At 55.5% G+C, this 16,692-nt stretch overlaps 1 protein-coding gene across 7 annotated transcripts in view; it reads right to left on the bottom strand.

Moving 5' to 3' along the window:
- The window catches only part of LPIN1 (lipin 1), a 129,930-nt gene that overhangs the window by 54,601 nt on the left and 58,637 nt on the right, over positions 1–16,692 (bottom strand). For all 7 annotated transcript variants that reach the window (XM_062208965.1, XM_062208972.1, XM_062208969.1 and 4 more), the window contains 3 exons: positions 3,211–3,411; positions 2,094–2,189; positions 250–557 (listed from right to left, as the gene is read on the bottom strand). In XM_062208965.1, the coding sequence (XP_062064949.1) occupies positions 250–557; positions 2,094–2,189; positions 3,211–3,411 (605 nt within the window). Of the gene's footprint in view, positions 1–249; positions 558–2,093; positions 2,190–3,210; positions 3,412–16,692 lie in introns of those variants that run through there.

The raw sequence follows: 16,692 nt of genomic DNA, 5'->3' as shown, positions 1-16,692 counted from the left end.
TGCTTGGCTCCGTCCTGGAGAGACGTCATCAGCCGGAGAGCCCTGGCACTACCGGCAGTCTCTCAGCCACCAGCCACGCCAAACCTTTACACCACACTATGAATGCGTCCGCGTGCTCGCAAACTCCAGTCTCAAATGCAGAAGAGAACAACTTCAGGAGCAGGGGATGGGGGGGAGGGGAGTCTGACACATCATCTCGGAACGCTACCACAGCCCGTCCCCACGCCAGCCCCGCTCCCGCGACCTCACCGACTGCTGTCCAGCAGCTCCACGTCCTCGTCAGAGCTCATCTCTATGGGAAACATGTCCTCGTCCTCCGACGTGTTGGCGGTGTCCTCCCTCTTCAGACTGTCCAGCTGCGACTTCCTCCTCCGTTTCCTCCTCTTCTTCCCTAACGAGCCGCTCGAGGGGGCGTCACTGGGCGCCAAAGCCGGGGCCGGCACACTGGAGTCCGGGCTCCTCATCCTCTCCACGGAGTTCCTTTTCAGCTGGCATTCCATTCTCGCAGCTCCTTCCGACAGGATGGGCGAGGTGGCCAAGTACGTGGGGATCACCTCCTGCGGAGAGGAGCGGAGTCCCTAAGCTGAGCTCCAAAGGCAACACTGCCACAGGCCCTCCGGGGGCCTGAGGGAACCCAGCACTGCTGGGGAGGGTCCCGGAAGGCAGCTGGGGCTGGGCCAGGGCAAAGCCAGGAGCCAGGAGCTCCCTGGGGGCCTCCCACAGTGCAGCAGGGGAAGTCCTTGGGCCATCTTCTGCTGTCCCAGGCACGTCAGCAGGGATCTGGCTGGGAAGCACAGCAGCCAGAACTGGAACTGGTGCTCCCTGGGATATGGGCATCACCAGTAGCAGCTTAGGTCGCAGCCCCACAACATCAGCCCCATGAAACGTTCTCAAATGGACTGTGGTGAGGATGGTACACGTGAGGGTACCTCAAAAATTTCATGGAAAACTGGGATAAAAAGGTAGCCTTATTTTGATGCAAAAAAAAAAAAGGTTTGAAATCCATGCAGCTTTTTTTTTTTTTTTTTTTTGACAGGCAGAGTGGATAGTGAGAGAGATAGAGAGAGAGAAAGGTCTTCCTTTTTGCCGTTGGTTCACCCTCCAACGGCCGCTGCGGCCAGTGCATCTCGCTGATCCGAAGCCAGGAGCCAGGTGCTTCCTCCTGGTCTCCCATGCGGGTGCAGGGCCCAAGCACTTGGGCCATCCTCCACTGCCCTCCCGGGCCACAGCAGAGAGCTGGCCTGGAAGAGGGGCAACCGGGAGAGAATCCTGTGCCCCAACCGGGACTAGAACCCGGTGTGCCGGCACCGCAAGGCAGAGGATTAGTCTGTTAAGCCACGGCGCTGGCCGCAGCTTTTTCATAATACACATTTTCCATGAACTTTCTGAAGACCTGTTGTACCTGTGGAAATACTAAAAAAACCACCTGACTGAGCATTTGAAATAAACTACATAGGACGTGAAGTCTAGCTAAACAAAGCTGTCTTTAAGAATCACAAATTTAAAACATTAAAAATAAAATTGGGACTGGCATTGTGGTGCCATGGGTTAAGCTGCCCCTTGCAGAGCCGGCATCCCGTATCAGAGCACCTGTTCTCGTCCAGCTTCCTGCGCAGGTGCCTGGGAAGGCAGTGGAAGATCCCACAAGCACTGGAGAGCCTGCCGTCCGCAGGGTGCATCCATGTGGGAGACCAGGATGGAGCTTCTGGCCCATGGCTTCAGCTTGACCCAACCTTGGCTGTTGTAGCCATTTGTGGAGTAAATAGAGAGATGTGGTCACTCACTAAATAAAAACTACAATTTCCAGGCCCTTGAGATTTGACACAGCAGACACTGTGTGCTCTGGACAATGGAAGGGGCCAGCACATGCCGCCAGTCCCTCCTCTGTCCCCCAGGAGGCAGCGCTCACACCGTGGCATCTGGCTCACATCTCCAGGACGAAGGGCACGCTTGCAGTGCTGCTGGTGCCCACACAGCCAGCCCCATCCCCCCTGCCAGCTACTCCCCTGCACCCACTTCTGTTGCAGCTCCAGATAAGCATGGCTCAAAGCTCAAAACCAGGAAGTGACCTTGACCCCCCCAGCCCCGCCTACCTGATCATTATCAGTCTCTTGAACAAAAAATGCTTCTCCGTTATCTCCCAATTTCATGTGCAGATCCACAGACTCCCCGTTGATTTCTATGTCAACCTGAAGGGGAAACGTGAAGAAACATTAAGGGAGGTTGAGCCAAGACCACCGGGTCCAGCTGCTCCTTTCCTGGCTGAGGGGCCGAGGCCAGACAAGGGGAGTGAGGAGCCCAGGGTCACCCCTCTGGGTCAGTGATGGAGCTCAAACTGCACCCAAAGTGTCCCCAGCCCAGTCTGTAAAATTTCACCTTGGAACTTGTGTCTGCTGCAGGCTGGGAGCCTGGAAATACTGGAGCAGAGAGCATCTGCTTGAACTCAACTCCAAGAACCAGCCAAGACACTTTATTCCAAACTCTACAGGAAGCAGAGGCGCGAGACATACAATCTAATTTTAAGTATTTGTTTCTCTCAATTGATGTGGTGGACCCCCTTCCAAAGAGGCCATATCCAGGAGCCTGGTGCTCCATGCTCGTCCCTGCCATTCCCCATCCAGGAGGGAGCCTGTTCCCCACCTCCGGGCACCTGCGGACCACTGTGACCACCCCAGCTCGTAGAGTACCGGTGCGAGGGATGCCACACGGCCTACAGGGCTGGGTCACAGAAAGAACACAGCATCCACCTGGCTCCATCCCTCTGGAAATGCTCACCCCTACAACCGGCCACCGTGGTAGTGAGGGAGGCCAAGCCACGGGGAGAGGCCAGGTTCAAGTAAGGGGTTTGGCCGACAGCCTCAGCCTGGAGCCCGAACAGGAGCCAGCATCAAACGCCAGTCCCAGTGAGGAGCCTGTGCTCGGATGGTCTCGGCCCCCAGCCCCTGGGTCTTCCTGGGGTCCCAGATGGGCAGGGAGCAGAGACAAACCACCCCGTGTTCCTTGTGCAAATCCCCAACTCACAGAGGCCAGGATTTCAAAAATCAGTTGGCCTAGGCACGGCATCTGAGAGTAATTCGCACAGCCATACTAAAGAGAACGAGCAAACAGCTTCCAACAGGGAGCTCGGCATCCGGGTCAGAGCCACACACACAGAGGATGCTGTCTTAGGGAGGAAGTGGGCAGGCGCGCACGCCTGGGCCCAGCCCTTACCACTTTCTCTCGAGAGCGCAGGACGCCCATCTTCCCAAAGCGGACGTGGAAGGGGGAGCACTGGAGGCTGCCATTGGGCTGGCGGATGACGATGATGTCGATGCACCCGGACAGTGTGGCCGGGTTCAGCCCCTTGTACAGCTCCTTCACCGTGACGAGCACCTGGCCGGCCAGCTGCCCCACGTAATTCATGGTCTGAGCCTAGGAGACACGGACACAGACAGAACACACACACCGTCAGCGTGGGCAGGGCCAGCGCGAGCCTCCCCATCTCAGAAACAGAGCTTACACTTTCCCATCAGGCGCAATTATTTTGTTTCGCTGGATTGCGCCCCATGACACCCACCTCCGCCACCCTAACCCACCAGCCTGGCAAACTCTCCCTCGGCAAGGTCCGGCACGGAAGCCGAATCACAGCTGTCTCACGTCCCGTGACACCTGCTCCATCGCCCTCATGGCTGGGGCCACCTGTGCCTGGCCTGTCCTTGGGTATGGGGTTTGCACACGGATCTTAAGACTCTTGGGAAAAGAGACTCTTTCATACAGCGGATAATAGTCCTTCATGCTAACCAGAGTGGGCGCTGAATCCTATTAGTTGAAAATATCACAACTGTTTTCACTTAAGAACAGAAACAAGTGATACTTGTGTGCAACAATTCCCAATCTAGTCCCCGCCTGCCGGCTGAGCCCTGGCACCACACCGGGGCTATAGTACCAGGCTGCTGGGCACAGGCCCCGCCAGTCACACGCCACCCACGGGCCACTCGGGGCAGGGCCTGGCGCTGTGACTCCCAGATGACACGTGGGCCCTGCCCCGTGAAGGAAGAGCGGCCACCGGCCAGTGACGGCACCCATCAGGGCTGATGCCAAGGGAGTCACGAGCAAGCCAACAGAAGAACGCCTCACGGAGGAGCCGGCCCTTGAGGCAGGCTCGCAGGCGGTCACTTCCGGGGGAGAAGAAGGTGGACAGACTCCGCGGGGGCACTGAGAGGCGCACACGAAGGCGCGAGAGCTCCAACACCACAGCCACGCCCAGCCCTGAGCAGAGACAGCGGAGACACCGGCTCCACACCTGTCGATCCACGGTTTATAAAAAGCGATAGTGGAAATGTCGAGAGGAAAACAAGCCTTCCCCAAAAGGCACAGGGACAGAAGAAATAGCGGGTAAGGCATGGTCCAAGAGAGCTCACGGCCCACAGCCCTCATTCTAACTACAGCAGCACAAAAAACCCCAACCGGCTCCTCGTACGATTTCGTTAACTATTCACTTGTTCATTAAGATTTTTGCTTGTCGATTTGTTTATGTGAAAGGCAGAGCAACAGGGAGAGGCAGAGCCAGAGAGAGGCAGAGAGAAATGTTCCATCTGCTTCCATTTGGTTCACTCCCCAAATGGCGGCAACAGCCAGAGCCAGGCCAGGCCAAAGCCAGGGGCCAGGAACGCCACTCAGAGCTCCTCCACAGGTGGCAGGGGCCCAGCACTCCCTCCATCCTCTGCTGCCTGCCATGGTTCATTCATAGGCAGCTGGACTGGAATCAGAGCAGCCGGGACTTGAACCAGTGCCCTGACACAGGCCGTGATGCCGGCCCCTCCTTTGACAACGGTAGGTGAAGCTCTCTGGGTTGAGTCCACCCTAGAATCGAGCAGAGCTTCAGCAAACCCACTCAGGGATGAGCACAGCCCTGCCCGCCCCACCTCCACCTGTCAGTCAACACAAGTCACAGACGCCAGGAGATTTCAAAAAGCTCATGGAGAGAAAAAATAAATAAATAAAGCTCATGGAAAATACATCCCCTCTCCCAAAAACAAAATGGATGTCAATTTTTTTGCACCAAAATTGCATTTTCCCATGAATTTTTTGGAGTACCCTCATATATAAAAATATCACAATATACACTTTCGAAGTTTGCTGAGTGCTGCGGGTTTAACCAAGCTCATACAAAAAGGGAGTGGGCCAGCTCCTGGAAGGTGAGCAGTACTACAAAGGATTCTCTGTAACCCAGGCAGGTCGTACAGCAGGGGTGGGGAACACCTGGCCCACGGGCCGTACGCAAAATCCTCCAGTCAGGCCCTGCCAAGGCAACCGCAGGCGGGAACAAAGCCAGATAAATCTACGGTGGCCCGATTTTGAAGCTGATAGTTTCGTGTGGCCCGCGGATGATGTCATACGTATCCACAGGGCTCCTGGCAGTAAAAAGGTTCCCCCGTGCTGTCCTACAGGCAAGAGAAAGCAGGGGCCTGCGTGATGAGCTCCCACGTGAACACGCGGCATGCGGTAAGAGGGCGGGTCTCTGACCACACAGCTCTGGGAGACAGGGCACACTGCCTGTCTACAATTCCTTCAAGCCCAGGCCTCTCGAGCGCACGCCCCTCTGGCAATCCCCCTGCCGAGAACACCTTGGTTTGTAAGGAGAGAGCTCCTGACGGAGATGTCCCCACATCCCTGCGCCCAGCTCCCAGTCTTCTAAACAGGCCCACAGGCCTGGTCCCAGGGTCCGGTCCGACAGGGTCCCTGGTCCCATAGGGTCCAGTCCCAGCTCTCGCCAACCCCAGCCAGGGGTGCACGCCTGCATTCACAGCAACCGGACAGGCATCTTGAATCACTTAAGCTCACTGCTGCTCTGTGCCCTTGGTCTCAAGAGCAAAGCCTCCCTTGCACATTCAAGGTGATAACAAGAGATTGCTCTTCCGACAACCTCGCTTTAAAGAAATAATCCCAGAAACGGGAGGTGATCCAGGCAAAGCTCCGTCAGGACAGAGACAGAGCCAAGACTCAGCCTGCCCTGGGTGCTCCCCTCTGCGGGGGCCACGGCCTGCTAGGTGCCTCTTCCTACCACCGCACCCTCAGCCATCTTTGGCTTAGATTCACGGCGCTCCCGTATCTTTAGTTGTCCCCTCTATCGAAGAACTGCTTTGCAAACCTGAAAATAGCTCTACCTGAGGTTAGAGGTAAGAGAAAAATGCTGAGCCGTCCTAAACCTAATGACAAGGGTCATGGGCTGGAGGGCAGAGAAGGGGGAGGCTAATTAACAAAATCACTTTTCCCACACACCCATCTCAACCTCCTTGGTGCCAGCGCCTCCCGCCTACATCCCCAAACCATCCAGAAGTACAGGCACTTCCCCTACGACCTGCCCTCTTCCCAAAGCCTTCCCGGCTTCCTGTGGTCCCTCCCCTCTCATCCACAGCCCCTGTAGATTCATCCACAGCCCGTGTAGATTCAACATAACCCATGCGGGCTTTCTCTCGCCCACGGTTTCAAGAGAAATCACTCTGGCTTCTTCTGGCCAGCAGACATCTCTCTAACTGCCACCCAGCCCCACGGCTGCGGATGAGGGGAGCTTGTCCCAGCACCGGCTGGCATCTCAGAGACCCGGCATCTCGACAGTTCTGACTTCACACGGGAAATCTCTGCAATTATTCCTAAGGAATGGCAGGGCCACGGGCCCCACCTGGTAACACGCTCCCACCACCTGCACTGAATGCGCGCGAGGGCTGCCTTCCCGGCCCAGCATGGAGCACGCGTCACAAGGAAGCACGCCACCGGCCCACGCCATCACAAAGACCAGGAAGCAAGCGCGCCAACAGGGACAAGGAGAAGCTGGAACCCTTGCGTGCTGGTGGGAATGCAATGTGGAGCAGCCACTACGGAGAACAGCACGGCAAGTTCTTGAACAACCAAAACAGAGTGGCCACTTTGGGGCCGGTACCCCAGAACATTGAAAGTGGGGTCTCAAAAAAAAGATACCTGCACACCTGCGCAGCACTGTTCACAACAGCCGAGAGGAGGAATGGACCCAAGGGGCCTCGGACGCGTGATCGGGGCGCGACGTCAGCCTTGGCGAGGAGGGGAGCCGGCACGCTGCCGCTGCTGCTGCCACACAGAGGAACCTTGGAGCGAGGACACCCGGTGAAAGAAGCCACAAAGGACACACGCACAGCGTGGTTCTACCACGTGGGCGGCCCCGAGCAGGCAGACTCAGAGGCACACGACGGAGAGCAATGACTACCAGAAGGGGGTGCATATCAGGGTGGTTTAATGGGCACAGAGTTTCAGTTCTTGCCAGATGAGGAGCCCCGGGCCGACAGGTGCACCGTGACGCGGACGCGCTTAACGCCACCCAGCAACACGCACAAAGACGTCGCCACGGCGCACTCCCATTTTACTACAATCGATTTTTCTAAAGGCGAGGGAGAATACTGGATGAGGCAGAGCACATTTCGAGAGGTGAATCTCACTTGATTGAAAAACTTCTCTGAGGCCGGCACCGTGGCTTAACAGGCTAATACTCCGCTTTGCGGCACCAGCACACCGAGTTCTAGTCCCAGTTGGGGCACCGGATTCTATCCCGGTTGCCCCTCTTCCAGGCCAGCTCTCTGCTGTGGCCCGGGAAGGCAGTGGAGGATGGCCCAGGTGCTTGGGCCCTGCACCCGCATGGGAGACCAGGAGAAGCACCTGGCTCCTGGCTTCGGATCAGCATGATGCAACCGCCGCAGCGGCCGTTGGAGGGTGAACCAACGGCAAAAAGGAAGGACCCCCCCCCTCTCTCTCTCTCACTATCCACTCTGCCTGTCCAAAAAAAAAAAAAGGTTATGAAAAACTTCTCTGAGTGACACCTTGCGGCAGAGGGGGCCTGGGGCACGCACGCTGCCCTGGGAGGCATCAGGGGGCCTGGTTGTCGCCTGGGGCACCTGCTTGGCGGCGGGCAGGGGCAAGTCGGGAACCCCCAGGGCTCCTCTCTCTCTGTCCCACGCCCAGGCTCTCCTCTGCATAAATGCCTCCCCAACACTTCCAGGGCACCAAAACAAACCACCGGGCACAAATCCCCGAATGCCACTTCCTCCTGCGTTCAAAGCAAACAGCTCAGGGAAGAAGCCAGACAAAAGGAGCCCAGGATCAGCTGGCCTCCCTCTCCACGCCCCTTCATCTCACCACTGTCCTCAGGTTCACGTGTTCACGGGGCCCCGATCAGGCAGCCAGGGGGATATGTGGGTTTTGGCAAAGAAAAGTACCCTAATTACCTCAAAGTAACAAAAGATAAGCAAAACCTTACAAACCTGCTCTGCCTGAGCAGTTCTCCCACACCTGCTACGTACCCACCCGTGCCACATTACATCTCAATCTCTCCGTTTTCATCTCAAAACCTGGCAAGAAACAGACAGCATTTCTGTCCCATTTGAAACAGGATACCAAAGCCAGGAGCTCAGAACTCTGTGAGAGCGAGCTCAGCAGGACCTCACGCCCTGGGCCCTGCAGCCCCACGGGGACGCTCCCCGCTGAGCTCTGCCGGTCTGAGAAGCTCGGAGGTTAGGAAACAAGAAAGCTGGCCATCTTCTGGCCACACTGCTTTCCTGAGGCCTTTCCATCCCCCAGGAACACACGCGTCCAGTCTGCTCTCACACCCCAATGGGTAACTCACAGGACACAGGACCGCAAAAATCCCGGGGAGTACTCCACCGGGGATTCCATTTCCAACGCTGACAGTGAGCAGCACGCTCAACCTGAATTATTAAACTGCTGAATTGTCAAAATGATTGAACTTAAAATTTCAATGATTCTAAGATACTTTAAGTTTAAAGATGTTATAAATTTAATAATTTTACAATATTAACCCTAAACATGGGGATGGGAATCATGTCAGGCCACGCCCCTTTGTCGTCAGTTCAGGAATTGGCTGTTCCTCTCATTGATCCTGCAAGTGAATAAAGGCGACCTAAAGTCCCTGTCGAAGGGCAGAATTACAACATCTTTTTTAAAAAATTTATTTATTTTATTTGAAAGAGGCAGAAAGAGAGACAGACACAGAGAGAGCTGGTTCATTCCCCAGTTGGCCGCATGGCCAGAGCTGGGCCGATCTAAAGCCAGGAACCAGGAGCTTCTTCTGGGTCTCCCACATGGGTGCAGGGGCCCAAGGACTTGGGCCATCTTCTACTGCTTTCCCAGGCCACAGCAGAGAGCTGGATCAGAAGTAGAGCAGCTGGGACTTGAACCGGTGCCCATATGGGATGCCAGCACTGCAGGCAGTGGCTTTACCCGCTATGTCACAGCGCCGGGCCCTAGTGTAAGGATCTTAATGGGCGTTCTTTCCGTGTGTTCATTCCGTTAAGACAGAGCCAGTGTTGCAAGAAGCAGAGCAGAGGGCTTGGTTTTAAGGACAGAAAACAGAAGCAAACGCCAAATGCAAAACTGGTTGTTCCCAGGTTCCTTAGCTTGTTGGGGGAAGGGTGAGATGGAACAATGGAGAACCAGCGGCTGGGTTAATACCAGGCCATCTCAGGAGACCTCCTGCATGTAAGGACTGGGGTGGGGGGATGTCGTTTTCATGCCAGCTGAAACGGTCAGGGAAGTCTGGCAGCTCTGTCCCTCTCTTTCCTGACCTCTTGGAAGCTCGGCTTGGCGACCACAACCTTGGCGTGAGTGACTCCATTCTTTTTTTTTTTTTTTTAATTTTTGACAGGCAGAGTGGACAGTGAGAGAGAGACAGAGAGAAAGGTCCTCCCTTTGCCGTTGGTTCACCCTCCAATGGCCGCCGCAGTAGCGCGCTGCGGCCGGCGCACGGCGCTGATCCGATGGCAGGAGCCAGGTGCTTCTCCTGGTCTCCCATGGGGTGCAGGGCCCAAGCACTTGGGCCATCCTCCACTGCACTCCCTGGCCACAGCAGAGAGCTGGCCTGGAAGAGGGGCAACCGGGACAGGATCGGTGCCCCGACCAGGACTAGAACCCGGTGTGCCGGCGCCGCAAGGCGGAGGATTAGCCTAGTGAGCCGCGGCGCCGGCCGAGTGACTCCATTCTGATCTTCAGCCTGGTCAACCGGCACCCGGCGCAGGAGCTTCCTCGGACTGCAGCCTCACCATTTGTGCTCCACCTCCTTCTAACGTTTTCCAGCTAGAACATCACCCAGGGCGCGTCAGATAGGAGGGCACCGTCTCTCCACCTGAATGCACAGGTTTGCTCCACTGCCCGCTCTGACGAATGCAAAGCTTTCTCAACAAGCACCTTCTTCTGATCCCTGTGCTCCCCAAATCCTTCTCGCCTTCGCTCTGCTTCCCCCTACCCTTTCTAGTCCTCATGCTCTCGCTCGGGGACCCAGGATGTGTCTCATGTGCAAACATGCCCCTGACCTTTCCATGTCTGCCAAGCTGATCATCCCCAGCCCTCTGTCCACTCGAGGACATGAGCTGGCACCCAGGGCAGGTGCTGGATCAGCCTGGCTGAGCCCCCAGCCCCTCCCCCAGGGCCTGGCCCACCCCAAGGGCCCAGGAAACGCCTACAGTCGACAATGCTGTTTGTTCTCTTTGATCACATTTCTGCAATATTTGCCAGGAGTCTAATCTACTTTGAATACATCTGTCTATTAAGCTGGGGACTTCTAGAATGATTTAACTGAATTAAATCAAAACAGGGATTTACTGCCCAAAACTACCAGTGCTTTACTGGTTCAGCACCTGCTTGAGACAATGCAAACAGAGGGTTCAGAGGGTCTAATCTGTCCCACTGTGATATTAAAGGAAACAGGCTTGGGGAAGGGCTGTGCGAATGGCCTAGTGATTAAACGGCCAGGACGCCCACATCACACATCAGAACACCCGGGTTCGATCCCTAGCTCCTGACTCCAGCTTCCTGTTAATGCAGACCCTGTGTGGCAGTGGTGATGGCTCAAGTGACCTGTGCCAGCCACTGGGAGGCCCGGATTGCATTTCTGGCCCCTGGTCTCGCTCTTCTGGCTGTCGTGGGCATTTGGGGAGTGAACCAGTAAACAGGAGCTCACACTCTCTCTCTCAAATAAATAAATTTTTTAAAAAGGAAAGAAACACACACCCCCGAGTGAAGAACTAGGGCTCAAGTGAAGTTAGTGGTTTCTGGTGACCATTTCTGACCAAACCAGTGACACAGGGGAAGTAGGCAGCGAAAGACTTTTCTCACGATTTCTGTCTCTAGCCCTGCACCATAGCTCCACCCCCTTACCTGTCAATCCAGTCTACCCACTTCCCCAGGATGCACTGCTTCTCCTACATCAGGAAGGAAGACATGCCATTACTGGCCACAGGGAGGCTAAAATGCCACATAGAGATGCCATGAAACTCCCAGAAAGCCTCACGTACACCACACCCCACTCAAACACTAGGAGACCACCCCCTCCCCCATAAAGGGGACTGTTAACACACAAGAGCGGTCCTTTTGGCTTTTCGGCTCCTGGCTCTTGCTGGTCCTTCTCTGGCCTCCTCCCACGCCCTCTCCTCATAGGCAGCTCCCCGGCCCACTCATGACAGCTGTCTCTCTGTGTGAGGTAGCCACAGTCACGTGCAATTGTATGTTCACCGTCTCACTTTAAATACAACCTCCTCTCACCTGGGCACCTGCCTTACACTTCTACTATGAATTCTCATTTCTGTGCAGGCAAGAACTCAGAATAAGAATTGAGACACGCGCTCCCGTAACAGCAGGCTGGGAGCAGGGCACACAGCAGGAGACAGACGATGGAGGGAGGTCTCCACTAGTGCAGGGCACACAGCCCGAGGGCTGTCATGAGCCACACTGGCCACGGGCATGTGCAACCCCCTGGCGTGCCCAGGAGGAACAAGCTGCAAGACCATCGCACCCAGAGGGGCGAGGACGCATACCCAAAGCAGGTGCAAGAGAACAAATGAAGACGAAGTCCCAGACTCCGCTGTATTTGCAGCAGTCTGGCCCAGACGCATCCGAGAAGGGACATCCAGGACGAAACAGAAGGCCTGGCTCCCTGAGAAAATGCAGCCTGTGCCTGTTGGACAGTCCACACTGTCTGTGGGTAGAGTCCCCTCTCCACACCCACCCCCGATGACTCAGCCCTGACTGCCTGAAGCTCTTGGAGAAACCATAGGGGGACCCAGACAAGCCCACTTCTGAGCTGGCCATGGAACAGCTGAGAACAGTGCCTACTCACTTTATTTACTTTTTTAAAATTGATCGGTGTGAAAGGCAGAATGATGTGGTTGGGAGAGGAGGAGGAGACAGACAGACAGACAGACAGAAGACAAGAATAAGAAATAACTTCCATCCGCTGATTCACACCCCAGATGGTTACAACAGCCAGGACTGGGCCATGCCAAAGCCAGAAGCCAGGAACTCCCCCACGTGGCTGCAGGGGCCGAAGCACTCGGGCCATCTCCCGCTGCTTGCCCAGCCACATTAGCAAGGAGCTGGAGAGGAAGTGGAGCAGGCAGGACTCAAACTCTTGCTCTGATATGGGATGCCCACGTCACAGGTGAGGCTTAACCCGCTGCGCCATGACACCAGCCCCTCTATAAAAGTTAGGGAGCAAGAACCTGCCAAACACCCATAAAGTTCACGTGCAAACACTCAACACACATCACAGTGAAACCCGGGGGCCTGTGTGCAGCACATCAATGTGTGAGACGCCTTCACGCACCAACACCTGACCCAAACCCGGGCAACTCTCGAAGGACACAGGGCTGGAACTGTGACAGCACTTCTGACGAGGCTGCAGGGACACAGGGTCCGTGCGGAGCTCAGGCCAGCATAACTGCTAAGGGGCAGAGAGAGGGGAGCCCGAGTGGGCCCTGCTTTCCCCATTCCCCTCTGCACAGTCTGTCTCCCTCACCTCCTGTGGGAAACACTGGTGGAAATGGGCAAGGCCCAGTTAGAGAAAAACCACCCGAGCAGTTTTCACAGAGCAGGCGGCCCTAACTCAGCCTGGCATCCAGTGTAGCACAGGTTCACGGGCATCCAGTGCTGGAGAGGCCATCCTGCATGGTGGGAACTGAAGTGTGCACTACAGAGCGGCAGTTTCAAATCCAGGGTAGAAGGCGCAACCTCACCTCCTCAGGACGAGGTCCCAGGAGGTCATCAGAGGCAGTGAGCTCCCCATCACTGGGAGCATTCAAAGAATTGGAGCGCCGCCTGGCCAAGGGCCAACTGAAGAACAGGATGGGGCCCTCACCTCTGGGCTGGCACTCTGTGACCTGGCCGCTGAAGCCTCAGGAGACCAAGTCCTCCCCGAGCATGAAACTGGGCTCTTTTTTTAATCCTATCACAAAGTTCCAGAAGTGCAGAAATAAAGATGCAGCTCCAGGTATGAGGAGAAAAAAAATTACTAGAATTTTTAAAATTAAAAGAAATTGGGTCCGGCACTGTGGCGCAGGTTAATCCTCCGCCTGCGGCACCGGCATCCCATATGGGCGCCGGTTCGAGTCCCAGCTTCTCCTCTTCCAATCCAGCTCTCTGCTGTAGCCTGGGAAAGCAGTAGAAGATGGCCCAAGTGCTTGGGCCCCTGCACCCACGTGGGAGACCTGGAAGAAGCTCCTGGCTCCTGACTTCGGATCGGGGCAGCACCCGCCGTTGCAGCCATCTGGGGAGTGAACCAATGGACGAAAGACCTTTCTCTCTGTCTCTCTCTCTCTCTCACTGTCTGTAACTCTACCTCTCAAATAAATAAATAAAATATTTTTTTAAAAATTAAAAGAAATTAAGAGAACAGGAAGCATCCTCTCCCAGGAACATCAAGTTCACAAGACAATGCCTCCCCAAGTCCACTGCAGTTAACAGGCCCCGGAGGCATTACTCTCTGGAAGACCCAAGGCCTGGGTGCAACTGCCCTCTCCAACCCCTTACTAGCTGTGTGCACAGGAGCAGGCGTGAACACAGGCCCTGAACAGCCCGCAGGCTGCGTCCCGGGCGGTAAGCAGGTGTGCACAGCAGCCGTGCCGGGGAAAACAACTGCAAATACTTCCCTGTGACAGTCACCACCTCCCTCTTCTAAAACCTCGCACTTCAGACCAGTGATGACCACAGAGAAAACAGCCATCCCTGGGTCCGCCACCGGAGCCCTTTCTCAGTGGAGCAGGTGAGATCAGGAGGGAGCCCCCTGTCCAGGCCCCACCAGGACCGGGACGAGACCCCGAGGTTACCGTCACAAACCCGGCACATGGCAAACGCTCAGAAGCACTCCTTGTCCCCAGCTGCCACGGCTCTGGAGGGCCAGCGCGGCCAGCACTCCCTTGGCACCAAGGATGGCGGTGACAGGGACTCCATACCTAGCTGGGGCATCGGAAAATTCTGCATGTGGCCCCAGACTGGTGAGATCCACCTCGGGCTTCCCACGTGGCCAAGAAATGCTGCTTTCTGGAACTTCTGGCGAAAGCCAGCAACTCCGCCGTAGCTTTCGTAATGCCAGAATTTCTGTGAACACCAGCCACTTCCAAGGTGTTCAGGTCGGTTTCCGATGGCCTCAGGCCACCCTCACGGAAGAAACGACCAGAATATATACAGATGGTTCCCAGAGAAACACTTTTGGCCAATGATCCACGCAGGTATTCATCCTCATTCATAATTAAAGATACGCTAAGGTCTTTCAGGTGGTCCAAAATCAAAGCATTTCAGAAAAACCCCAGGCCTGGTGTAAGTGGGGTGAGCCCTGCGGCGACAGCCACCGTGGGGGCACGCACTAGCAAACCTCAGCAATGCTTCCACGGGGCACGGACCCCACAAGTACAGTAAGAGCCATGCACTGCAGCATGTGACTGAATAGGGAAAACCAATCACTTACACATCCACAAGGCTCTGGTTTAATAAATTATGGACCATCCTCTCCATATAAGTGAAAGCAATGAGGCTGCAAAAAAACAAAACAGGGCAGGTGGGGGCCAGCGCTATGGCACAGCGAGTTAAGCCACCTCCTATGATGCCGGCATCCCACTTGGACGCTGGTTCAAGTCCCAGCTGTTCCATTTGCCATGCAGCTCCCCGCTAATGCACCTGAGAAAGCAGCAGAAGATGGCCCAAGTACTTGGGCCCTTGCACCCATGTGGGAGACCCAGAAGAAGCCCCCACCTCCTGGCTTTGGTCTAGCCCAGCCCTGGCTCTTGTGGCCATTTGGAGAGTAAACCAACGGATGCAAAATCTCTCTCTAAGTCTCTCCTTCCATTTCTGTAACTCTGCCTTTCAAATAAATGAATAAACTTTAAAAAAAAAAAAAAAAAAAAGACAGGAGCCGGCACTGTGGTGCAGTAAGTTAATCCTCCACCTGTGGCATCGGCATCCCATATGGGCGCCAGTTCTAGTCCCGGCTGCTCCTCTTCCAATCCAGCTCTCTGCTGTGGCCTGGGATAGCAGTGGAAGATGGCCCAAGTCCTTGGGCCCCTGTACCCCCATGGGAGACCGGAAGAAGCTCCTGGCTCCTGGCTTGAGATCAGCACAGCTCTGAATGTCGCAGCCATCTGGGGAGTGAACCAACCGATGGAAGACCTCTCTCTGTGTCTCTTCTTCTCACTGTCTGTAACTCTACCTCTCAAATAAATAAATAAAATCTTTAAAAAAAAAGACAGAGGAAGGAAAGTTAGCTCTATAAATATGAACATGCAAAGGAACACAACAAATGAAAAAAATGACGTCAAAAACCCACTCTATTATAATTACATATATTCTGATAAGCACCTGAAACTTCTGGAATAAGTGACCTACCAAACAGGCTGACGGGGCCCATCCCTGGGGAAAGATGGGGGAGACCCTCACTTCTCATCATAGATACCCCTGTTTCCACAGTGTGGGTTCCTGGCTTTTGTTGTTCACACACGCGCGTATTACAAGGGGGACGTCTAAAAGTTCATAAAAAATGGAATTACAAGATAAGGGGTGGTGGTGCCAAAAAGCATTGGAGTTGCATGCACAGTTGCATGTGTTTTCCAGGAACATTCTGTGGACTCCTCACACTTGTACAGCAATTTCTAATGACCTCAGAGAACCGGGGGTGAGGGCCACACAGTCTCGGGGTCTCCCCCTCATTGAACCCACTGAGATAGAGGTCCGGGGCTCCTGCTGGGGGGGGGAAGGTCAGATGGGTGACGGCCCCACTCCTCCAGCACTGAGGTTGTGCAACACTCGGGTGTTATAATCCCAAGCTCCTGCCAAGGGACACAAATGGCCTGGAGGTGGGGCATGGAGCCACCTGAGACACTGGGTGACCAGCACGCTGGGCAGAGCAGCCAGGTTCAGCCCGGGATCCTCTGACTTATCCCCATTTGACTCTCCTCGAGTTAAACCTCATTCTCCTGCCAAGCCCTTGTCCTTGGGCCCCTGCACCCATGTGGGAGACGGGAAAGAAGCTCCCGACTCCTGGGCCGGCCAGCTCACACACTTGCAGAGCCCTCCGTCCACACGTCATCAGGGTCAGAAAGAACATCTGCCCCTGCCAGTGCTGCCATCGGGTAATGTCCCAGCAGCAGCAGAGGGCCCAGTGTCACCTGGACACCTAGGAGCCCTGCCCACAAGGACACCACACACCTCTGTGGGCCACAGCTGCTCACCTCCCACTAAGCCGTGACCCTGGGCAAGTTCTTGGCCTCTCCACTGCCTGGTTTCGTCGCTGGGGAGTGGATGAGGGCAGCACCGCCCGCTGGGAGGTCAGCTACGTTAAACGCTCCTGCACATGCGTGCACCATCTCAACGCCAGGCGTGAAACCTACAGTCACAAAAACGGGACTGTGA

This window comes from Lepus europaeus, chromosome 13 (genome assembly GCF_033115175.1).
Source record: "Lepus europaeus isolate LE1 chromosome 13, mLepTim1.pri, whole genome shotgun sequence".
NCBI classification, from domain to species: domain Eukaryota; kingdom Metazoa; phylum Chordata; class Mammalia; order Lagomorpha; family Leporidae; genus Lepus; species Lepus europaeus.
Note: the sequence above shows the minus strand (reverse complement) of the source record. Positions and strands in the feature narration are given on the sequence as shown.